Source organism: Apteryx mantelli, chromosome 2 (genome assembly GCF_036417845.1).
Source record: "Apteryx mantelli isolate bAptMan1 chromosome 2, bAptMan1.hap1, whole genome shotgun sequence".
Taxonomy (NCBI): Eukaryota; Metazoa; Chordata; class Aves; order Apterygiformes; family Apterygidae; genus Apteryx; species Apteryx mantelli.
The window spans coordinates 143,046,547-143,071,703 of NC_089979.1; the positions used below are offsets into that span (position 1 = coordinate 143,046,547).

The 25,157-nt window shown below is 41.3% G+C and overlaps 1 protein-coding gene across 3 annotated transcripts in view; it reads left to right on the forward strand.

The window, feature by feature from the left end:
- CALCR (calcitonin receptor) overlaps window positions 1-25,157 on the forward strand; it is a 176,235-nt gene that overhangs the window by 122,087 nt on the left and 28,991 nt on the right. For all 3 annotated transcript variants that reach the window (XM_067291682.1, XM_067291683.1, XM_067291684.1), the window contains 2 exons: window positions 1,121-1,212; window positions 8,516-8,642. In XM_067291682.1, coding sequence (XP_067147783.1) covers window positions 1,121-1,212; window positions 8,516-8,642 — 219 coding nt within the window. The remainder of the gene's footprint in view (window positions 1-1,120; window positions 1,213-8,515; window positions 8,643-25,157) is intronic.

Here is a 25,157-nt window from a genome sequence, read left to right on the forward strand (position 1 = left end):
TCACTATCCATTGCCTTCACGACTTTGTGGGCCTCGGCCATAAGCCCCCTCTGATTTCTTCTTTCCAAATGGGAGAATCTCAGCATTTACAACCACTCATCATAATGGAGCTGCTCCAGCTCCTTAATTATTTTAGTTGCCTTCTTTGCACCTTGTCCAGCTCCACTGTGTCCTTCTTAAGGTGCAGAGATCAGAAATACACAAGCATTTGTGATATGGGAGTGCCAAGTTTTAAACAGCGACAAAATGTTGTTCTGTTCTCAGTACCTTTCCTGATTATGTCCAACATTTTGTTGACCTTTTGACTGTCACTACGCATTGAAGCAATGATTCAGAACTGTCCAGGATGACACCAAAATCTCTTTCCTGAGCTTTAGTTGTCAGTTCTGAGTTCAACATTGTGTAGGCATTGTTTAAGTTATTTGTCCCTAGATGTATTACCCCACATTCGTCTGTTTTGAAGTTCATATGGCACTCTAAGCTCACTTAGTTTTTTGAGGCCTTTCTGAATTCCCTCTCTATTATCTGGAAGAACTAAGCATCATGTAGAAACTTAAAGATTTCTCTGCATCCTCCTGTCACAGGTCGTTGATGAAGATCATCATGAAGATGTTGAAAAAAAAACAGCCTCAATACCAGTCCCAGAGGCACCTCACTGCTGACTCATCTCCATCCCCAAAGTAGCCATTAAGATTTTTCTTCCTGTTGTTTAAGCAGCTTTCAGACCATAAAATGACCTGACAACCTGTTTTCTTTAATAATTTTTTGATGTGGAATCTTATCAAGGGCTGTTTTGAAAATCCACATAAGTTATGTCCACTGTGCTTTCTTAGAGCTCTGGAAAGTTAGTGAGGCACAGAGTTAACGGGTATCTTGCCAGTGGCTTCAGTGCAGAAGACAGCAGAAACAGATCAACTTATATAAGAAACACTTATCTCATCTGTAGACCTTAACCAATGCTATTTAATGTATTACTGGCATTTAAAGTATATTGCAAAAGAACCTTTGAAAGTAAAGAAATATAAAACAGGAAGTTGATTTTGTAGATTCTTCCTCAATGAAAAATAAATGAGTGCCTGCAAATTGTTCATGTTTGCTTTGTCTTTTTGTTAAATTGCAGATGGCGTTCATACTTTACTATATGGCGATCGTTGGCCATGCTTTGTCTATAACATCCCTGTTGATTTCCTTGGCGATTTTCTTCTATTTCAAGTAAGTGTTTTTTACAGACACTCTTCTTTCCCTGAGGGATCTTAAGTGTTAAGGAAAGAAAAGCTTGGAAGGGGACATGGCAGTGAGAAGCAGCTCTTCTCAGTACTTTTTTATATAATCCTGGTAGAAAAGCCTCAGCACAGGGTCACCTCACCAAAGGGACATCTCTCAGTGGGGTGTGGCCAAGAGCATGCAGTTACACTTATCAAGACTAACATAAAAATGAGAAACAGTGTGACTGGGGATTCAGTAAGCCTCCTTCATTTATCAGTTGCCTGTAGATCCTGGAAGGGTATGGCCAGCTGCTGCAAAGTCAAACGACAGTGAGGGCAGTAGTTTGGAGCCCACTGCTCCCTGAGGGATGGGAATATTCCCATCCATTGCTGAAGGACTGAGGAGGCATATCCAAGACTCAGCAGTAAGGGGTGAATGTGAGACCTAGTGTGTAGCCTGTCAACATCATTAGGAGGAAATAAGTGATGTTTTTTATGAGAACTTTAAAGGAGGCTGAATTATCCTATATTCACAAAAAATATTTGCAACTACTGTATGAAAACTGAACTAGAGTATTTAAGTCTTATCCTTTAGAGAACCTGCTGCACACTATTTATCAGAATGTGTCTGCAGTGAAGGAGCAGAGGGAGGCCAGTTTTGCCCTCAGACATGTAGTCACAGATTCAATTGCAATAAGTAGTGACAGGCTTTCTGTGAACGGCCTTCTGTTTCCAGCTCAGGGAAACAGTAAGCACTAGAAAGCAACAAAGCACCACATTTCTAACAGATTAAGGTCTCCAGTTATTTCTTTTTTTCAAATCACATGAAAAGCTGATGTGTCTAAATCATACTCCAGCCACAGAGGATTTCTCAATGGCAGTCACGGTAAACACATCTGTATGTTAGATGACAGTGGGAGATTACTATGGGGAAAATATTCAAGAATAACCACTTGGCAAATCCCTGAGCCATTGTACACAGAGAGCTGTGAAGACTTGGATAAAGTATATACTTCTCGTAGCTCTTAGGCAATCTTTTTGTGGTATTACACTTTCATTACACCACTATAAACTGTAAGCTTCCAGGACTGATAGCAAAGTTCAGAAATTGGTGTTGTAATGTCCATTTACAGATATTCTGATGCAACAGAATGACAAAGACAGGATTTTTTTAAACCTGGTAAAATGACCCAGGCAGGATGGTATTATCTTGCTGATTTCAGCAAAGGTACATCAGTTATCTGCAATCAGAGGGCCAGATATTCACTTCATGACCAGAGACAGGGAAATGCTCACCATCAGTAGAGGTTTGGAGATGGTAATTTAGCCTGCCTGTAAGAAATTATTTCAAGTTAACATTGTTGATTATATCAGAACACAGATATGCCCACCTGCAGATGACAAACTATCATGTCATTTTTAATATTCCTAGTCCTGTGATGTGTTTGGAAGACAGTTTTAAAGCCATGGAAGTTGTTTTGGAAGACTTGTTCAAAAAGATGAGGCAAATCTTATGACAAAAAACAATGGGCTGAGGAAGAGAAAGTAGTTATTCAGGGAAAAAATGGGAAATAGGTGGTTTTGGAAGGTAATGACAAAAGTAGTTTCAAGCATGGGAGGAAAGGTCCAGTTAAACAGGGACTAGCTCACTCTTGGTAGCAGTTATTTGAAACTTTTGCTAAGAGGAATAACAGCTAAAGAGAGCTAAAGCTTCATTTTTTAGACAGATACTCCGTGCAAATCAGCATCTTCTTTAACTACTTTGATGTTAGGCTAATTTACACTAGTTAAGATTTTGGCTTTGTATCTTTAATGGGCAAATTAATAGAATTATGCAGATACATGAACAAAATTAGGTCTGAATTTGCACATACTTATTCGACTGTAGCATGACTAAATTTGTTCAGGTCATGAAACCAAATAATCCAAAACACTAGATTGATTCAATTAATTAGTGTGGAGGTACTTTTATTTCTAAAGTAATTAAAATTAAAGAGCAGATATAAAGAAGGCTGAGGGGGTAGAAAACAAAAAGTAAAGTGCTCTGAGGATGGAAAAATGCGTGATACTTCAGAGATGACAGACTTTTGAAGAAACTTTGTTACAGGTCAGTATTTCTTCCTCATACAGAGAAAGTAAATTGTGCAGAAACCAGAATGAGTGGTTTTAATATTTTTGTTTTCTAGGAAAAGCTATACTCACCATAACAGGCCTTAATTTTCAGGCACAGCCTGATCCTGTAAGAAGGTGCTGTGTGTTATCTCCTCTCACTATCTCTAACGCGGGTCAGGTTATTGCAGTCAGACTATTACAGTAGTACTAAGCATCCATATGATTGTCAACAGGATCGAGCCTTGATGAGCAAGCACCTCCTACACAAGGGCAATGAACTACTGAATCCCATTCCCATCTATGTAGAAGTTAAAGAGCATGAAAGCACAGCCAGAGAAATGTTTCAAGAAACCTGGGAAGAGCAAAGTTTAATCTGATTTGAAATCCTATACCCACGATTCAGAGCTGTGTGGGACAGGAGAGATAGGATCTGGTTAAACTAGCTATCCAGAATGATCCCAGCAGGTGATTATATCCTATTGAGACCTTGCAGCTAGGCAGGCGGGGACCAGGCTGTCTGACTCACTCCTTGGCCTGAGTCATGGGCAATTCACAAGCCTGGCCATTCCCAGACTGCGCCGAGAGACTCATCTCTTCAACAGGCTTCCTGACAGGCATACACCTCCTCCTCCTCCTCTCTCTCCTGCTCTGCTTCTCCTCTCCCTACCATGACTAATCCCTTCTACAAAGGTTATAGGAAGAAGTAGAGAAAGGAATTAAAATAAAGCACTGCAAAATGGGAGGATGAAGAGGAAACCAAACTAAGAAAATGAGAATCAAGCTGTATGGGAGCAGGCCTGATGATACGTTCAATTGTTTTCTATCATCTGGATATGACAGTGATGGATTATTTGAACTTCATTAGAAGGTAGGCTGTCAATCAGATAGCAACATCAGGTTTCAGAGCTGTGCAGCATAGCCTTTGACCATAAGGGCAATGGCTTACAGAGGTTGTTTCAGAATGTGAGAGAAAACTCTTCCCACATATAACAAGTCTTTCCTGGCAGAGATTTATTTTCTTTTCAGTTTTGGGTATCAAGTTTCATAATGATCTGGTATCACAGATGTTGCAGTACTTTGAGAAGGGAATACTGAAACGGTAGTGACTAGCTATATTAAGCAATACTAACTCATAACAGAAGACAGAGTATTCATAAAGTGGAGTCTCTAACAGTTACATGCATCATATTATCATTGCAATATTTTTATAATTACAAACTGAGACCCTATTATCTTATATGATAAAACACAAAAGAAAAAAAGGACTCCTGGCACCAAATCATTTCCAGCTGAGTTATTAAAACAAAGACATTTGAGCACAGACAGATGGGGAGTACTATATGACTAGATTTGCCAGAATAATAGATGGTGTTGTCAACACACCTCCAGTCTAACTGTTGCCAAAGTTTTTAAAGGGATTTGAAGAAGGATAATGAAGTCAATAGTTTTGTAGACTTTTTCAGTGAGTTTTCCCCAGGAATAAGGAAGAGCATGGTAGAAAGCATGAAAATAATTGTTTGAAAACTAAACAAAAGGCTAGAAGATGGAAAATAACTGACTGAGGGTGAAAATCAGTATTCTGGATATTCATGAATGAGAAGTAATGACAGATTCACAGAGCAGAAAGATGAAGAAAATAATTGCAATAATGCCAAAAGTGCCTTGGAAGTCAATATATCATAGATGAAATAGAGAAATGAAGTTAGGAACTCAAAAGGTAGGGTGATTCTGGAAATATAGGAGGAGCTGTATCTTTCAGACGAAACATAGGAGACTCAAAGTCTGAGACACAATACATAGTGGCATAGTGACACAGAGAAAGCCACAAGGGGAATCTAGGTTTTAGTCCTGAGTAACTGGCTTGGTGATGTCTCTTTGCATACTGATTAATAAAGCACAGTAGGGAACATACAGAAAGATGGGTAAGGGATGAGGAGGATCCTTCAAGGATGCAAGAGTGATTAGGGAGGCAGGAAGAGGCAAGAAGAGAGCCAAGAAAGGTGAGACAAGGAGAAAATCACAGCTGGTTGTCAAAAGCAGCAGAGGGACTGAACAGAATAATGGTTTGGGTTTTGCCCAGAAGAGAGTATCACAGACTCATGAGAGCAGTTTCATTTGTGGGGCAAGAAGAAAGGAGATCAGAAAGATTAGAACTGAGGAAGAGGATTACGAGGCAGCAATTGCAGGCAATTTGTTGAATGAGCTAAGAGACGAATAGGAGAAGGGACATAAAAGGAAGGAGGAGAACAGGAGATAAGCTGGGCTATGGATGCAGATGCAAAATTAGAAAAGATAAAGTAAATTTCCATTATGAGGGGAGATCTTGAGAAGGGGGAGGGATGTTAAAGAGAAGACTGAGGCACTGAAGGGGATAGGATGAGATGGGCTCACAGAAGTAAGCGGGAAGTTAAGACAAGGAGAGTGCCTGTAGGCTATTCCGTATCTGTGACAGAGAGATGCTTGTAGAAGGAAATAAGGAGGAGAAAGAAGTCAATGACATGGGAAGGTCACATTGTGTTTTGTCGGTTTTCCAGGGAAAAAAGGGTACAATTCTGTGCCCAGAAAGATAGAAAGGAAGAGGGAAAAAATAGATTGGGAAATAAAAGTAGGTGTAAAGATAGTTTGGGCTGGAAGTAAGGGATTAAGGAGGTGGAATTGTTTAGCTAGGAGATAACAGAAATGAGGGCAAAGAGAATGATTTTATAGTGGGAGAATTCAGGTTCACCAAAGGATTTCCGCCAGAAAACTGTAGTACCCGAGCAAAAGCAGAAGTAGTAAATATTGGGGGATAGTGAGATTGGGGAGCTGGCAGGGTGGACTTTGAAGTGGGAAGAAGAGCAAGAGTGAATGGGAAGAAAGCAGGGGGAGAATCAGTAACCAAACATCTCAGCAGGATTAGTCTGAGCATAATTGATGGACTGGGAAGGGCAAGTGAGAAGTCACACAGAGGAGAAGAGAGACTGTGAGAGAAGGAACTGCAGCAGGCAGAGCAGAGGAAAGGAAGTTTTTGTCTCAGTGCAGACCAAGACAGGCAGGTGCCTTTGCCATTTTGATGACAAACACTCAGGGTCAAATGAAAAAGCAAGATATGGAACTATACATTTAATGAGTCAGATGAATCCTTAACATAAAAGCTGGAGTCAAGGAAGAAAAGTAGGGGAGACTGAAGAAAGGAGGAGAGCAATCCAGGAGTAATATTAGGAGAGGAAGACAGACAGGGAAAAGAATCTGGGCAGCAGATGATGGCAACATGTAGGGAAACACTGTTCAATTTAATAGAGGAATAAGCCAAAGAAGAGCCAGGAGGAGCAGTGATAAATAACAAGAATGAGGAAGGAGGCACACATACATGGCAAAGACTATCACAAAAGACAGTTTTGCTATACCAATAGCCACGTAGAAAGGCAGCTGGAGAGGGAAGGGTCTGTGTCTCTGTGGCCAGGAGCTGAAGAGACTGCTGTAATTGATGGGGAAGTTCTGATTTCTTGGAGATGGATGGGAGCTGCCAGAACAGCAAGAAAAAGACAGGAGGGGTAATGGGCACATGGTAGTGTCCCAAGACAGGTGGACTCAGTAGTGTAGGTGGATTATGATGATGGAGATCTGGGGAGAAAGGAAGTACCAGGACTGGACAAATATCACCTGAGGAGCAGAAAAAGAACATAGGTGTGGATTTGTGCTGGGGGGAAATACAGCTGGAGTAAGCATGAGAACACACTGTAGGAACAGTCATTCCAGAGAAAGATCTGTTTGGCCTAGTATCCCATCCTACAGTGGATCAGACTGAAGGGGCACCTGGCTCCACATCTGGTGCCCAGCAGTCACCAATAGCAGATGCTAAAGGAATAACATAAAATCAGGGCAAGTGTAAAGTGATACTCCCCCTCCTAGCAAGTGACCAGCATCCCATGGACATCCTGAACCAAAGAGGATCTCTTGGTAATTAAGGAGATCAACAAAAATGATAAGCATTGCAGGATCAAGATGTGACCAGCAGGATGGTCTAAAGTTGAAGGAAGCATTGTGTCCAGTGACTCAGAGGAAAGGTGTGAGGAGAACCAAGAATAAATGGCAGATGACCAAGGAACCAGAAAGGAGAAAAAAAAAAAAGATAAACATAAAAGAGTGTAGCTGTTTAGATTAGCTTTCTCTTTTTTTATAAAGTGCATTCTGCACTAACCTGCACACACCCAGCAGCAGAAAGTCACAGCAGCAGTCAATTCCAGACTGTAAAAGACTCCTAGTGCACAGGGTGAGGTTTTTCTCAGCGAGGCAGCAATATTTGCTCTTCTCAGCTGTTCTTTTACCTACTCGTTTTGCCTGCTTGCTCCCAGTGATCACTGAATGCAGACATCACAGCATTATCTCACAGCTCCATGACTGCTTTTCTGCAATCACCTCCTGGCAGCCCCAGGCTGAGCTCCCAGGCACAGAGCGCTGTGGAGGCGTTCTCCGCATCGCAGAGGTAGCTGAGGGGGTGGCATTAGGATTCAGGTATGAATTAGAAAAAGGAGATGGTTCAGGTTTGAAACTACAGCCATGATTTAGTTGGACAAGAATTCTTTGAACTTCTCTTATGAAATTTTGCTACCCAGAATAGCAGAAAGCCTGAAAAAAAATCAGCCATTCAGAAAAGGTTGCCGCTCCCTCTGAACAGGAAAACAACCTCTTCTGGTTTGGGATCTCAGCTGGACTCAGAAACATGCAGGATACCAACTCAAATCTCCCTGAAATTTAAGGGGATTCCAGTCCAAGTTTCCCATCCTGTCTCACCACTAATTCCTAAAGTAGCAAATAATTTTCATCTGAATATTTGAGATATTGAGTCTCCAGGGAACAGTTACTTATGAAGCAGTATTCCTAAGGTTCATTACTTGCATCATGCGCATCTGTAATAATTCTCAGGGTTCTGCTTCACCACTTAATATCTCAATTACCATGAAATAAAGAAAGGCATCAAGGGCTGAGAATGTAACTGGATGGCTCTTTACAACATGGTCTGAAAAGCATGCGGTACTAAACAGGTGTAAAAACAAAAACAAAGAAATTGTCAGGGGTTATGGCTGCAATGCAAGGCATGTATTTTCCGACTATGCCTTGCCAAAAAGCATTCTTGAGAAACTGCTGCCAGAATGTGCTTGCTAAAGTGACATCAGAATTAAAATACTAATTTACAACGTGTGCTACATATTTTTCAGGAGCCTCAGCTGTCAAAGGATAACGCTGCACAAGAATTTGTTTTTTTCTTATGTGCTGAACTCCGTGTTTACAATTGCCCACCTCATTGCTGTTGTGCCTAATCCAGGCCTTGTAAAGAGGGATCCTGTAAGTACTGCATGACTCCTCTCTGTCTTGACACCCAAGTAAAATTACTACTGCCACTCCAGAAACAGCCATATCCCTTCATCAAAAAATGATAGCCATCTGGTGAACCCCCCAGCAAGGGCACAGGTTATGTGAACTTCACTCAACCCTACTCAGATCTTCACTGAGCGATAAAAAAAATCTTTGAACAGGAGCAAAAAACCTCAGACTTGCTCCAGCCTGCATGTCCATACGGACTTGTGTCAGATCCCCATTGACCTCATCAGTAGCTACCTGACATTTGCCAACAAAGTCCCTGAGGGGAGAAATCCTCTTGCTGACGCCCTGTCCTTTCTCCCAAGCAAGTACTTCCTGTAGGGGTAGGGATGGAGAGCAATCTGACTTCTGATTCCAAAATTCCAACAAAATAATCTATTCACTGCATTTCTTCTCCAGAGGTGGTAAATCAAACCAGTAGATCGGTTCATTCCTGTTAGCCTGTGATGCAAATTGTGCCAACCCCTCAGCTGATAAATATGTATAGCATCTCTAGATCTCAGTAACCTAAATCTGATCTGGCTCACTAATGGAGCAATCGCATTGTGCTTGACGTTGTTACAGCATCCCAGGCTGATATGAAACTAATGGAAGTCTGGGAACCTCTGAAGTTGTATCACAACACTGATCAACTTGTCTTCTAGTAAGATCATTTGCTTATGGTTTAATCATTTATCTGCTTCTAATTTTGTGAAAGCAATTAAGCATCAGCACCTGATATTATCAGGTCACATGTGTGTTTCTCAAACATATGCTACCAGGTAAGTAAGCTAATTAAAGCAGAAAATGTATAGACTAAAGAAAACATCACCAGTTCCAGGGACCATCTGGAGATCAAAACATAGAACAACAAAAGAATATTTTAAGAAATCACACATTTTTCTTCCTTACTGCATACCACCCTATGTACCTATCTCATGCAAAAGATATGATGAAAATACACTTAATATTTGAAGATAAAAAGTTGGCGCATGATATCAGACACCTGAATTCAAGTAAGATCTTACCTCAAGGCTAAGAATGGTACTTCCTGATAGCAGAAGTAAATTGTCTGAACTGAAGTGGTTTAAAATAAAAGTTCAGGCCCCAGCCAGGACTCTTGTACTCCAAGACTTCATAAAAAAGCTGTGTTGTAGTGCCTTTGAGCTAGATCCTTATTTGGAATGAAATTGTGACCCCAGTGAAGTCAATGACAAAGCTCCCCCTGGCTTCAGTGGACTGAGCTTTCTTGCTGTAGATCCACATAGCCACAGGACAGAGAGCAGGACATTGAACAGCACCCACTGAAAACCCCAAACTCCATTACTACAGCAACAGACACTATAGAAATGACATAAGTAGCTACCTTTGGAGCCGGCAGAGCCCCACAGCAGTGCAGAGGTTTCTCTTTGCAGACAGTTTTCAGATCTCAGACCATAACGTAAAGAGGACCCTTAACGCTGAATACAGGCTGGAGCCAAAAGAAATAGACAAACAGAAATCATCAAAAGCAGTATATTTCCGCTGATATTGAATATAGTCATATTAGCAAGCCTGGCCTCAGCAAAATATCTAGGAATATACTTAATTGCTTTGAAGAGCAAAGATCTTATTTTGCATTTTCTTCTCCCAAACAAATTTGCATGTGTTTGACAGTGAACTCCTGTCAAGAAGCTGAGATTTAAAACCTGGGGCCAGAAGACCCAGGATTTTCCATTTTTATTCTACAGTGAAGTATGGGATGAGAGCATGTGCATTACTTGATCTTACCCTACTCTCTGTATCTCCCTTCCTGAAAAAAGGTGATATGCTAATATGTGCAAAGTCTCTCAATATTACTAGAAAGTGTATTCTGCTCTTTTAGTAACATAATAAATTTGCAAATACATGGTTGGGAAAAGAAAATGAATTGCTGGGGTAGGTCCTTAACACATAATGATGACACGTACAATCTACATATGATTATAGGAAGAATTAAAGGATTTATGTTTAAATGTTATTTATTTCACCAGACAGATTCCCTTAGTATTTTCATATTAACACTGCTTAACAGAGCAAAAGAAGACTTTGTAGTTTGCTTTTGTCTAACCCTGTTATACCTTCCATTCTATTAAGTCCATTTGAAGAAGACTACTACTGAGTTTTTGTAGTTTGCTGCATTTATCCACTTTCCTCCTGTGTGTCTTCCGAACTTAACAGGTTCATGAGTGCGGGTCTCCTACCTCAGAAATACAGAGAAATACGGAAGTGGGTAGAAGGAATTTCAAAGTCACATATACCCCTTATTTAACGGCAATATACAGACATGAAGTTGGTGGTATTTATTCTGCACAATAATAAATGTGTTTCCACCCCAATAGCTCCTGCTTTTTCCCTGCCTAAAGTTTCAGAAAACAATTTAAATATGCAATACTAGGGGAAAAATGCTTACCATGTATACATACTTATGAGGATATCAACCAAATCCATATTATTTTGAAAGAAGAAAGAAATTTCTGTTATATAATGAACACTCAGGAGGAAAGACAGGACGAACAAGAGATGAAATTCATCCCTAAGACCAACACCCCAGATTCTCTCTGTATCAAGATACAAAAAATGTGAGACAATCCAAAGAATCAGTTACATGAAGAGAGGTCCTATCCTCACTCACATATATTTTACTGTCATGATCATTCTACTCATGCGAAATGGTAAGTCAAACTACTTTTTCCATATATCTTAATTTGCTTTTTTTCTTGTTTGTTCCTGCTTTCTGGTTATATAATTATTTTCTCTCTCTCTCTCTCTCTCTCTCTCTCTCTCCCTCTCTATTGGATTTATATGGACCTGAAATGATGGAAGAGAAAGAAGCTGTGAGTCCAGGTATCTGTATAGGAAGCAAAGCAGCAAAGCAAAACGTCCAGAGACGTGTAATTTTTTGCGTGTTGTATCTAAATTAACAACTGCATTAAATATACTGTTACTGACACAGATATTACAGGATGGTGTATCTTCTATTGCATTCTTAAATGAGACTGACTGGCAGAAGAAGGATGATCTGTGAACAACACATTATGTTCTCCATTAAAAAGCCTGGAAATATAAATAAAACTCTTGCTGCCTAATCTTTTAATATAGTCTTGCACATCAGGTCTGTATTTTTCCTTTTTCTTTTTCCACAAGCCTAGTAATTTTAATACTGAATACTGATGGAGGTAAAGGAAGATGCAGCTAATGACTAGAGGGATATCTCTGCTAATGAGAAACTGAATAATTGATCAGCTAGCACAGAGTGCTCCATGGGCACTAGTATAAATATGTTTGTAGATGGGACTAAGCTTGGTCACTAATTAGTAATGGCTGGATGATTTGAAACTCTTCCAGAAAACCTTTAATAAATCATACTGTATTTTTATCACTTTGTCCTTCTAATGGAGAGAATATCTGTCATCTGCTTTCTACAGGCTATTCTGTAGCCTCTTCACAGTTGGTGCAGTAGTTTTCCCCTTGCTGTTTACTACGCCTGGCACTGTGTGGTATGAAAGTTTAGATTTGTACTGCAGTGTTACAGAGTCCATAATAAGGGCCAGTGCTCCACTGGGAACTCCTGGGAGCCCTGTGTGGGCTTTCATGCATGGCCACAGTATATTAGAGAGTAAGTCCACATCAGCCATTCAGGCATGCTCCAGTCTCACTATCAAGTCCCAGCTCTCTGCCACACATATTATTTATGCCTAAATGCATAAATCAAGTTGTACCCCACAAGCAAGGTCACAGCACTAGAGCTGGTAAGGGGGAGTTCAAAGCAGTCCATGTTTTATTACAAGCACCTTACTCTCATTTTCTCAGCCAGGACAGACTGGGTATGGGCTGGGCTGAGCATGGTTCAGTCCTTCCCACCAGCAGTGCCAGTAGCTCAGCTCGTGCTAAGCAGAGTGTGAACAGTTTGACACTGAGTTCCAGTGGGGCTGGCAAAATCTGTTCTTACATCCTTGTACTTAAAGACTTTAAAGAGCCTGAGCTAGTTTACAGCCCTAACTGATGGCGCAGCATGTACCTTCTCCCTCTACCAGGACCAGCAGCATGTAGTCCCTTCCCTTCTCAGGCATTTTGCTGAAGTTTCTGTTACTGTGGGCGTGAGGTAGGATGACAAAGTGCACGCAGTTTGTCTGTACCGCACAAGACCCATCTCCTGGCAAGAATCAAGTGTTCAGAAGAAAACAGTAAACTACTTCCAACTCAGCAGTATTAGTAAGATCAATAGAAAGTGAAAAGGAAAGCACAAAAAGGGGTGTCCACTGAAATTACAGTCTTTAAAAGCAAAGCCATGGTAGAAGTAATATTAAAAAAATTAGTATCCTCATGCACACTAGAGTGCTATAAATAATCTCACAATTGACTAATTCAAATGAAAACTATGACTTATCTAAGCATATTAGTCTTTCCTCCCTATCAGAGTAAAACAATGGAAATAAAAGATCAGCTGTGTGAAGACAAAGAGCAGAAAAGGGTAGTTACTGTGATTTATGGGGTTACAATACTGTTGATTTCCCTTATTCTCAGAACAATAGACAGGGAATTAAAGCCAAGAAAACCAAGAAGATTCACAGCATTTCAGAAACTGTGTTAATTTTAGGTCTTTTACCATATAAATGTTATCTTCCTTACAACAGAATTTTGTGCCTTGTTATTTTTAGTTCCTTCTGATGTAGCCTGGTAGAGCTTGGGGATTTTTTAAAGTATATTTTTCTCAAAAGAGGGGCTCATGACTGGTGCCACTGAAGATAAATGGTGAAAATGCTGCCATCTGTGACTTGTGTTGCCTCAGTAGGCTCAGCCTTTCCCATGGTGCAACCCCCACTGGATGCAGCAAAGAGGGAGCTCCACAAAGGAGAAGGACACGTTGATCCTAGGAGTTGTTTCCTGCATTATGTTTGGGGAAAAACTTCAGGAGACATCATTCTTGTTAAATTAAACTGATTCTTTATTCAAGTATCTATTTCCAGAACTTTTCTGTCACTCTCAAAGCATCTCCAAATCCTTTCATCTTAGTACATCTGTTCCTCCATCCTGTTCCCAGGTTACTTGCAGGGGCCTCTGCAGCCAGTTTACACCCAGAGATGACTCAAAGCTATCCTAGTATATATTCCAGATCCAAAAGTAATCAAAGACAAAAATGCTAGCAGAGAACTACTGACCAGTGCCTAGTGGTCATACCTCCTAAATCTTCTAGCATATCTTCTACACTAGGAACGGGTGGGTGTTCTTGTGAAGCTATGTGTTATCTTGCCTATTAGGGGGCCATTCATCTAATGAAGGCTCCAAATGGCTGTTTAAACCACTGTCCTTCTGCTGTTTGAGGCACAGGAATGAAGAAGCTTGGTGAGATTGGGCCCAGTGTTTGTAATTGTATTTGTGCATTGACTTCACTAGGACTAACTGGCTCAGCAAGGCTGTCTACCTCACCCAGAGAAAAAAGTATATATTAGTTGCTTTTGTGTAAGTCAAAGAGGGCCAAAATCATTCTCCATTTACACCCATTTCAAGCCTTACTGAAGTCAAAGGGTTTTGCACCAGTTGTGTGTTTCTGACCACTGTGTTCTATGATAAAATTAGCATTTTTTGTTCAGCTCCAAAATAAAGCAAAGAGCAAAAGTGCCTGCAAATAGATTTGTTTCTATTTTTATTTTAATCAACAACTACAGGTTTCTATCCTAAACTAAATGAGCATCCTCTAACAACATATGAAACTCAACATAGAGAGGAGCTCAGAATGTGCTTAAAAAACAGCTAGGAACAAACAGGAAACTGAGCCTCAAAAGTAGAAACATGCATACTAGGAACCATCCTCTCATCTCTACTCTCTGCTGAATACTGAATTTAGAATGAACCTTCCCATTTCTGTTCCACTCCGCTCAGGAGAGGAAGGAAATACCAGCCCTGGATGTTTGTCTACCTCTGAGTTACTTCTCAGAAAAGACATTTGCACAGGACAGCGGACATCACTGCTTCCAAGAATTCCTATGGCTTCTCCCCAGATGCAGTAAGATATAAATGGTCAAGCGGAGAATTTGTGTCTGGGCTGAGGAGCTCACAAGCCAATGCCCCCCATTCGCGTGAAGCACAGCATCGCCGTATGCACACTGCCTGCTGCTGTCTTTGATTCTTCACTGTATAGGTGCTTTGGGCCTGTCTGATTTCCACAGTTTCAGCATCACTCCCAACTATGAGCATAGGATAAATGGATGGGGCTGCCCTTGGAACCCATTAGCTCTGATTTCTTTTACTAATAGAGGCAAGACTTGTTGCAGAATGACTTGTAGCCCTGTATTTGCCTGAAACCATTTTCACTCTGCACTCTGAACAGCTGATAATCAAAGCATTGCTTCTGCAATTCCAGTTTTGTCCCATCCTGATGCAGCAGAAAAGTGCTCTAGTCTTCTGGGTCTAAATACAGTCATGTAATGCATTTTGAGATGATGGTCTCCAGTTTCTGCTCCGGAGGGGCAGAGTTCTTCCACAGCTCATCTGTCACAATGGCCAGACCCTTGTAGATGACTCAGATATCCAAGAGCATCTCAGACAACCTCAGACATTTGTTGTGGGCTGGTAAACCATGCACTTTAATCCATCAAGCAAAGCATTGAGGCTGTGCTTCAGACTTTGTAGATGCCCCAGGATAATCATTTTTGACATCTAAAAATAAATACCCAAATCCCATTAGTTTTCCTTTCCATGAGCTGGTACACCAAGACAAGCATTGAAGCTGGTTGATGCATTCAGAACTCAAGTCTTCCATCACTCTCCTTTCCCCAGTGACAGCTACCTGTCTTTTAATTAGCTTTTGCCAGTAAGGCAGAGAAGAGGAGCAGGCACTCACAAGACACAAGTTCTTTCCTGACACAGCAAATGCTGTACCATAGACAGGAAAGTCACAAACTAGCTTTTGAAATAGGAACCAGCGTTGTCACTAACATCCTTCTAAGATCCATTTGACTATCTTTTTTACCTGAAGAGGATCCCATTGCTTGTGGGGAAAACAATAGAGAGGGAGAAAAGGAAGACTGGTCTCTAATGCTCAGGTTTAGAGAGAAACAGGCCCAGCTACAGAGCTTTTATGAATTAGACTACGAAGCATCTGTATCACAGCCCTGAGGTTCTTAGTTACGGTGGCTGAGATCGTGAGAGGTGCAGGCCAGCACAATCCCCCAGTGATGTTCCTGCTGTGCATATGGCTACAGAGGAGTCATTCACTGTACCTGACTCTCAGGAGGTGATGGGGAGAAGGAAATTCCTGCTCTATTTTCTTCTGCCATGATCCACGGAACAGGACTGACACATGAAGTGCAACAACTCACCTTGTTACCATTGCATTTCTCTAGTGTCAGCAGAATTACACTTCTTGGGGTATAACTCTATTTCTTAACAGCATTTGCTATGTAATGTCCAGACCTGTCCAGCCCTGCTAAGCCACAGGAACAAGTGAACTGGAGCAGAGCTCTGCAGGCTGCCCAGAAGCAGGATCTCCCACTCTCCCCTTCTGCACCCAGCCAGCGCACGGTCGCTGTTCAGGCCTGTGAGCAAAGGCAGATTTCCCTCCGAGTGAGTGTGACCCTCCTTTGAGGGAGTGAATGACTGTGACCTAGGTCTTCAATATCCTTGTTTATATCCTCAAAACTCTCAGGGAAATGGGGGAAACACAAACTTCTAAGTAATCCCAGTGGTATCAGATTTACTTTTGGGGTAGCATGCCACACCCAGGATGCAAAGTATGGACGTTAAATGGTCATTTGTGGCATTCATAAATGCCATCTCAATGAAGAGCATTTGTGGTTCATACAGAACTACTGAATTCTTACTGAAAAGAAGTCAGTCAGTTATCATCTCTGAGAAAGATCTGAACTTTCTCAACTAAGTTATTACAGTTGCTTTCTCAAAGGGAAGGCACCATCAAGTTAAGAGCTGCCATAAGAAGGGAAAAAAGTGACTTAAAACTCTAAGTATGGATTTATTTTGGGCCAGATTTCCTCATCTTACTTTCCTCAGGAATTATTCTATCCACATTGCAGTTTGCTTCCTCTTTTGGAAAAGTGTTAGCTCAGGCATCTCAAAACTGTTATAGCATCATGAAGGGAGAGCTTTCAGGTAGCCCCATCCCAAAGTATCTCATGTCAAAATAATAAAAATTACATCAGACTGTGTGGAATGTATTTCTGCAGTGTAGTCCCTATAGTTTAATAGGCTGAGTGACCCTTTCTTCATAAATCTGACTCCAGAAGAGGATTTTGTACTGCAAAATGTGTTGTAGTCCCCAGAGCCCTGGAGATTGTTTCCAGGTTTTTGGAGCATGGGCTGCATCTTTTCTGCTTGGGTGAGGAAGAACCATACTCTCAGCCACAGCATGGATGGAGGCTGCAAATGTGGGAACACCTGAATGGACCACACAGTCCAAACTTCAGATTTGACTGTCTCTGTGAAAAGACTGATTTAACCTGACATTCTGCCTAATTAGTATACATCTCCACCATCTCTGTTTGACCCTGAAGATGCTGCCACTGTGGCAGAGAGAAGTGTGTGCTTCCAGGACAGCCTTTTTCAAAATCAGCAAAGTCACTGCATCCCAGTCTTGTCATTTAAGAGCTTTCTTTTGATTTCCTGCTGTTATTTCCTGAGAAGTCCTTCCCAACATGCTTCATAGTTAGATCCATTAAACTCTTGTGGGATTAGGCCAGAAGCCAGAATAAGAAGCCTGCTCTCCCATAACTCGTGCCAGCCAGCCATTTTATCGTCAGCTGAACCAGCAGCTCTCATATCTGGCAACAGTGGCCATGTGCAGCCACTGGGGTTTTTATACGAGGTTGCCGCACCAAAGCACATGCTGGCTGTAGGTGTAATATGACTGAATCCACTTTGCTAAAATTCACGACATTCATTCAAAACTGCTGCACAAGGAAGCTGTGCTTATATTAGCCTAAGAATTGAACAGTAGCTGTCACTGAAAGGCTGTAAGAATTTCACGATTTGGAGATGTGGTTGACCGAATTCTGACACTAAGCCAATTCTCCATGCTTTACTGAGTTTTTTAATCATTTTTCCCTCTGGCTTTCCTCAAGAGATTGGAGATGTTTATAACTACATAATGAAGATGCAAATGTAGGCTGAGATCTGGGTGACCATAGATTTCTATTGATTGTACTGTCTCCTTACGCATTTGGGAGACAGTTAAATAGGTGGTATGTAATTAGCGCTTAAACATTCAGGCATGAAAGTGTCATTTAGCAGCTTCTTATTCTTAAGCTCTGTCAGAGCAAGAAGCTCAAATGCTAACAGCTGCCTTTTTGGTGAATTTTGTGCTGTGCTGCATGGACTTGACATCCTCTAATAAACTCCTGCTCCTGTGCTTTCCACACAGGCCTCCTACATGAATGGGGTGCTTAAGCACTTTAGGTTTTGCTATTGTTCTGGGAGTATAAAGCAATTATGTTTAGAAATTTTACTGAGGTAGAAGCAACTCTTAATTCAAGATAATTCAAATTAAACTTGAAGTTCCTCTCTAAGTGTCCATTTAAAAGAAGCCATCTGAAATATAGGAAATTTGAACCTGAACTGGGCAGAAAGCAATTTTTTCAAAATTCCTCAAGAGATAGACATTTCCAAGAGGGATTCCTCACAGAAGGACTGCAGCATGCAAGATTATTTCCAAAACAAGATATCCTCCCTGATACAGACCTCCATACAGAAAAGAAAATAGCTGCCACAGCTATTTTCCTCACTGGGATTTGTCTGATTAAATGACAGTCATCCCCGTGTATGCACCCTTATCTGAGTCTAGGAGGTGATTTACCTCACTCTAAAGCAAATGGCTAAAACAGCTCAGAGTAATTAAATGAGGAGTGCTCTCCAGGGCCTAGCTTGGTCTATACATCTATACTGCAAAGTTAAACATCTAAGGTGATATGAATGCTATCCACACTAGTTCATTGCCCTTGGTGACTGCTGTACAGAGCTGTATTACTGCCCATTTTCAGTCAGGACCCAGCCACCTAGCTACTCTTGAAGGTATTTAAAACCAAACACAAAGCAGTCTGAAACAGAAGAGTAATGAATGGAAGGGCACCAAAGTATCTTTACAGATGACAGCTAGGCAGATGGGGTAAGATCAGGTGAGAACAAATAGTAGTAATGACTTTGAGCAAGAGGAAAAAGGCTAGAGGCTTGGGCTAGTTAAGTGCATGACCTTTAGCTTAGTTATTTGGCTCTAGGCAGAATGACTTATCAGACAATAACAGGTCAGTTATTTGGAGGATTAAGCTCTTTTTCTCAACATTTCCCCTCTGAATTGCTTACAGTAGCCCACACTCAGCTAGCTGGTCTCTGAATTTCCTTATGCTCACTCTCCCTATCTACTAGGAAGTGACCCTGTGTCCTTCAGAGGACTGGTAGCTCCACCCGGCAGGAGGTCACCCCAGGAAAGGCACTAGAGCAGAGTCTAAGCACGTCTAGTAAGTTTTATAGGTGTTAAAACACCCATAAGCATTTAAAGTCAGATTTGTCTCACCTGCATTTAGACATCTGCGTTGTAGATGGGTACAGCTGAGCTATGCTCATGCTCCTTTTACAGCTAATGATAGACATAGGCACAACTAGGGCACAATCCAACTGATTTATTTTAGGTATCTCATTTAGGATGAGCTAATTTATGCTCTAATCTCCATCAACTGTATTGACTCTATCTTTCAACTAGAAGGGAGACAACATAGATATCTATATTTAGTCTGACAAATTCCAGTCCTATCATTAGAAAATCCCTGAAGTATTTCTCTGAATCATGGATTGGTTATATCGATGTCATCAAAGTTATCTGTGTACCTAGCCCCCAGGAAATGCCTTTGCAGTTCTATATCTTATACCTCAAACCTAAGCATAAGTATCATCAGGTATTAGATGCATTCCACATAGTTTTAAACTAGTCTGGCACAGGAAGTGATAACAAAATATCCATAGTAGAGCAGAGCTCAGGCAGGGCTGCAAAATCAGCACAAGACACTGCATATCTGAGTAACCTGTGCCTTGCTCCATCCTCCTGTGCCTGGTGACTGTGGCATAGGTGTGATTGCAGAGGAGAGGCACCTGGGGCATGCAGCTGGAATGATTTATCCCTCTTCATTGGGGATTAACCCCCCCCCTCATCTGAGAAGACAGTAGCAGACCTTGTAAGTACCTTGCATGCTCCTTGCCAGTGAGGAGTCAGGGTTTCCTGGTATGTTAGAAGTGGGAAGCAGCACTGCTGGAGGTATCCCCTGCTCCCCAAGGGAGCTTGGCCTGGTGCAGCACCATGCAGAGTTAAGAGCATGAATCGCAGAAGAGCAATAGCTACAGAAGCTGGAAACTCAAGGTTGTGTGGGTACAGCTATGGTAATTCCTGTCCAAAACTCCTAATTCTGAGATGACTCAGTGACTGCTTCTCTATAGCATAGACGTGGGCACAGATGCTGTTAAAAATATCCTTTCTTGTTTAATTTCACATTTTACTTTCTTGTAACACAAAACCTAGGGTCCCTCTGAGCAACTGTGTACATTTTGTTCTGTAAATGGTTTAAAAGTATATTAAAACATTAATCTTAGTTGGAGCCCCTGAGTGCCTGGTATTCTGACTGGAACACACTTTAATGGATGACTCATAGTAGATGTATTGTATAATGCTATGGCGTTCTGATAGTCAGTGATTTACAGCTGCATTACTTAGCACAGTCTTGCTTTGGAAAGTCCCTTTACTGCTTATTTGTGTAACATATGGATACTTGGAATTTAAAAATATTTTCATAGAATAGTGATCTAATAACCAGAAAAAAAGTATAAGGCAGGTCAGTAATCAAACTTCAAGTTACTCCTTGTTAATGTTAAGTGAGGAATGCCTGAGCATATATTTTATTGCCTTCAAACTGAATTCAAATAAATCATGTCTGGCCTCTGTGGCGAGCAGTACAAACTCTCCATAAGGAGAGCCCTTTGCTGCTATGTACTAAGGAGTTTCACAAGAAAAGCCACACTAGTTGATCCTAGGATGAGGTCAAATATATTTATTTTCCTTTAAACAAAGAAATGAACAGCTAGAGTGGTGGTCCATGTGGCTGGCTTGTTTTAAAATTAATAACCTTGTTTGGCTTATTCTCACCAACTTCTTTCAAATGTCAGTCTGGGGCATTTCAGCAGCTATAGAGCATTTGAAAAGAGGTTTTATTATGCACACTGACAAACTACGCTGCTTTCATTTTTGATAGACCTTCAGAGTTGGCAAAGTCTGGCGTAAAACACAGACATCCTAATTGCCAGCCTGAGCCGCTTCACCAGGAAAAACATCAAGGGAACAAGGGCACACAGGAATCCACCTTTCCTATGCCAAAATTGAGCTCGTCTTTTTATTCTGACTGAATTACTAGAAAAGCTGCTCAATAACAATTTGTAATTTATTTAATATTACATTTTGTTATTACCATTGAGGACAGTATTCTGGTTTTTATGTAGTCTGAGTGTTTTGATTTGATTTGCCATAATGGCTAGTAATGGTAATTAATGGTGCTGCTCTCTGTCCATAAGCTTTTAACCAATAACTAAGGAAAGTCTTAACAGAGAAGTGGCAAATATATGTGATGAAGGGCTGTTGAATTAGCCAAAGAAAGTGGCATGCCAACTATGTTACAGTGCAATTGCTGGGTCCTGCGCTGGCAGACGAACCTTTGAGACTCCAGGGATGAAACATTAAATAGTATTTATAATATGTCAATAAATCCTGCAACACATCACAGACACCAGTTGTAGCTCCTCCTTATAAAAGGAAACTTTTTCTTCTTTGTGAAAAAGCTCCAGCATCCTTTTGAAGCACTTTTATTATGTATCACAGCTGAGGTGTTCCCAAGAATTGCACGAGTTCTAGCAAGATTTGCACAGTGCAGCGGTGCAGTAGGAACAAATAGCAAGCAGCAATCTCCTTGCTCACAGATCCAAGTTTCTTTTCAGGCAGCATTGCCGAAAAAGGGTTCATTCTTGGCCTTCTTCCTAGAGCCACCAAAAAGCTCCTTTCTTAAGTGATTACTTGACTTTTCTGGTTGTTTTCCTAATAATTGTCCATATCACACTTTCCTTTCCTATACAGCCACCAACCGGTGCAGCGCAGTGCTGTCAGTGTCCATACTCTTTAAAGAAAGGAGCATTTTGTTATTCCTCTATTTAGGAGACAGACACACCAGCCCAAGCAGCAGTAACTGAACTGCAGCGGAAAGGACTGGCTATTTCCTATCAAAATTCCCTGCTTATGAATTACAAATTAAAGTTTAAGTCACCTGCACACCCACAGACTGAGGGCTAAGGACATTGTACTCTCTTTCATAATATGAGTTGTAGTGGTAGTAGTAGCAGTAGTAGAAGTAATAGTATTAGTGTTGTGATAACCATTGAAGTCCTGGATTTGACTGTGCTGCATATTCTACAACATGCAACAGGGCCAGAGACTCTGCCTCAGATAACTGGCAGCAAAATATGTTTGACTTCAACAGAAGACAAAACACATAGACATATCTTTTTTGTCTCAAAGTTTACAATCAGTCTGTTATCAAGCATAGGAATAATGAAAGATTTGCTTCTGTATCATCTTGCAGTTTCATTTTACTTCTTTCAGTAAAAATAAACACTTCATAAAACTTACTAGTTTTTTGCAGTTTTCCCAGCTCAGACTAACGTACACTGAGATGAGCTGTAACGTTTGTCATGTTTTGTTTGTACTATGAATGGCTTCAGGTCGGGACTTCTGCAAGCTAATTCTCTTCATCAGTAGCAGGTTCTTTTCTTTTACATACTCTGACCTCAGAAATACACGCTGTTTTGATTGTAGGAGAATATTTCCACTGCACAACTTAGCCACAGATGAAAACAGGCTGCATTTGTTAGCTCATCCTAAGCAAGGACTGATTTTCACTATACTTTGATTAATATGAACTTAATGTAATTCATCTTGATGCATTGTCGTGCTTAAACTATTCATGCTAACTTTTTCACGTTCATTCTCAGATTAATATGATGTGGATCCAAGTACTAATCACACCCATCATTCATGCCTTGCCAATGGTATTCTTTAACTTACTGCATGGAAAGTGATTGCATTCCTCAAAGCAGTCATGAACTGTCTGCGTGGCCATTACTTTGAAAGATAGATATATAATTTTGTTTTAAAAGCCACAAATGATAGTTCACATGGAAGGCACAGGAAAGAAAGAAATATTGAGGAAATGAAGTCTTAGATATATAGTTCTTCAAGAAACAAAGATAGTTCTTGTTCAGGAAATGTGCTTTAAATGTATATATTTTGTTTGAGCTGCAGATAAAAATTCAACAAGGACTCATTTTGTTCAAATTACATGTTCAGTAAATCTCTGTTTAGAGCGTTGATGAACACTGCAAACAGCTAGCAAAGAAAGGCAAGAATACACCATATTCATCTCCTTTTCACGTGAGAAATATGAAACAGTGAAAGCATTAAGTTAAAATGAAGAATCCGAGAATATGTTGTAGATTTTGTTGCAGAATTCACCAGTGCAGCTCTGGCCACCATGTGTTGTTGGGACTGCAGTGCGGTGCTGTTTCCAAAGCCCACATAGCTGCATGGAAAGGTGAGGCTACTCGGACTCTTGAAGAAAATAGGATCGGCCTGTGTGCAAGTTGTGGGCACCCCGAGTTGTTCCCAAGGGAATAGCTACCATCTCAGACCATCACTGTCATGCCCTTCAGTTGTCAGGGGAAATAGTAGCTGGAGCCCTCAGACTGACTTCCCAACCTGCAACTTCTGCTAGGAAATCTTCACAGGAGAGTGTTTGACTGGCCCAGGTCAAACCTGAGGTGTGACTGATTTTATCAAACCTGTCCGGTAAACTACTGTGTTCACCCAGAAAGTTAACTGACTTTTTACACACTGGCATTAACTGGCTCATGTCAGGGAGAGTGCCACCCGAATTAAGTTCAGCCTTTGCGAAGCACTGTGTATCTGTCAGTCAAGGCGGCTCTTGAGATGATGGGTGATTCACAAGGGGAGAATGGAGAAAGGCTAGCCACCAGCTGGGAGCCTGTACTGAGCACACAAGGCAAGAACCATATTGACCCAGACCTGTGAAAAACAGCCCAAGGATGATTTAAGAGCCTTAATGAACACATTTGCCAACAGAGAAAGAAGCAAATATTGGTTCATTTTCTTCCTTTTTTTAAATATTTTCAGACCACTTACATACAATCCTTTTTTTTGCATATTTTTCAGATGCACTGTTGAAAAAAAACTGTGACCATCCGCTCTGCCCTGTATAGTGAGTGGAAAAAAACAAATGATAAAAAAAAAAATCAGTCTTTCGTGTTAATCCTATCAGTCCTAAATTTTCATGAGCACCAAACTGCACTTTAAATATCAAAGCAGAAGTAAATGTATGTCTTCTGGCAATTGTGGTTGGAAGGGGTATTAGCAAAAAAGATGGTTCATTGAATGGCTATGAAACAAGCTTTTCTGGTCCAGAGCAGCAGCCTGGATCCTCCGCACAGGTGCAGGATGGGCAGCGCTTTACTGGCTTACCAGATGAAATGTCCCTTGAAATAGACAAGTAAATCCTAAAAACATCTCAACAGTCCAAGTAGTCAACATGGAAATGAAGGGGAAGGAGTATTTTCCCCTGGCCGCAGATGACAGCTGTCACACCACCATCACTGCTGTGACCAGATTTCTGATGAGCATGTGGTCGGCCCCAAGGACCGGGGCCTTGGCAGGCCCAGCAATGCCTTCCCTCGTGCTGAGCCTCTGGGGTGCTGGGGGGCAGGAGGCCCACGTGTACAGTACCTGTAGTCCGCGCTGTAAAGTGTACCATCAATGAGCCACTGGGCCTGCCTTACCTGCTTGGAGGAGGCGGGTGGACATTGTCCGAGGAGAAACGATGTTGTCCCACACCAGCTGGCTTTCTGGGAGAAAAGCAGGTAATGGACATGACATTTTCCCCCACAATCTGCCCACTTCTCAGCAAGTCAAAGCCACGATCTCTTGTTGAGGTGTATCTCTGTAACCTCATCTGCACTGCAGGCAGGAACTGCTTCCCACCTCCTGGTTTCACCTAGGAACTTTGTCACGTGTGAACTTTATCACGACTCTGTGTTGAGCAGGCGTCCTCATCCCATGTCCCCTGGTTTCCATAGGAAAAAAAAACAAGAAAGAGCCCAAAAGGAGTAAAGACATGTCCCAGTTGTGTCCCCAAGGCGTACGTTTAGCAGACCAGCAGGGCAAGGCCGTCCCTGGAGGGCAGTGCTACTTTCGCCTGGGTGTAACCCAAGGGTGCCGCAGCCCAGGTGTTTTCAAAGATGCCAAATGAGTTTCAGCTCCTGCGCAGCAACTGCAAAGGCAAGAAGAGCCTTTTCAAAATGTGGCACCAAAGCTGGACTCAGCCTGGCTATTTTTACCTCACTGACTCCATTTATCTTCATGTGTCTTATTGCTAT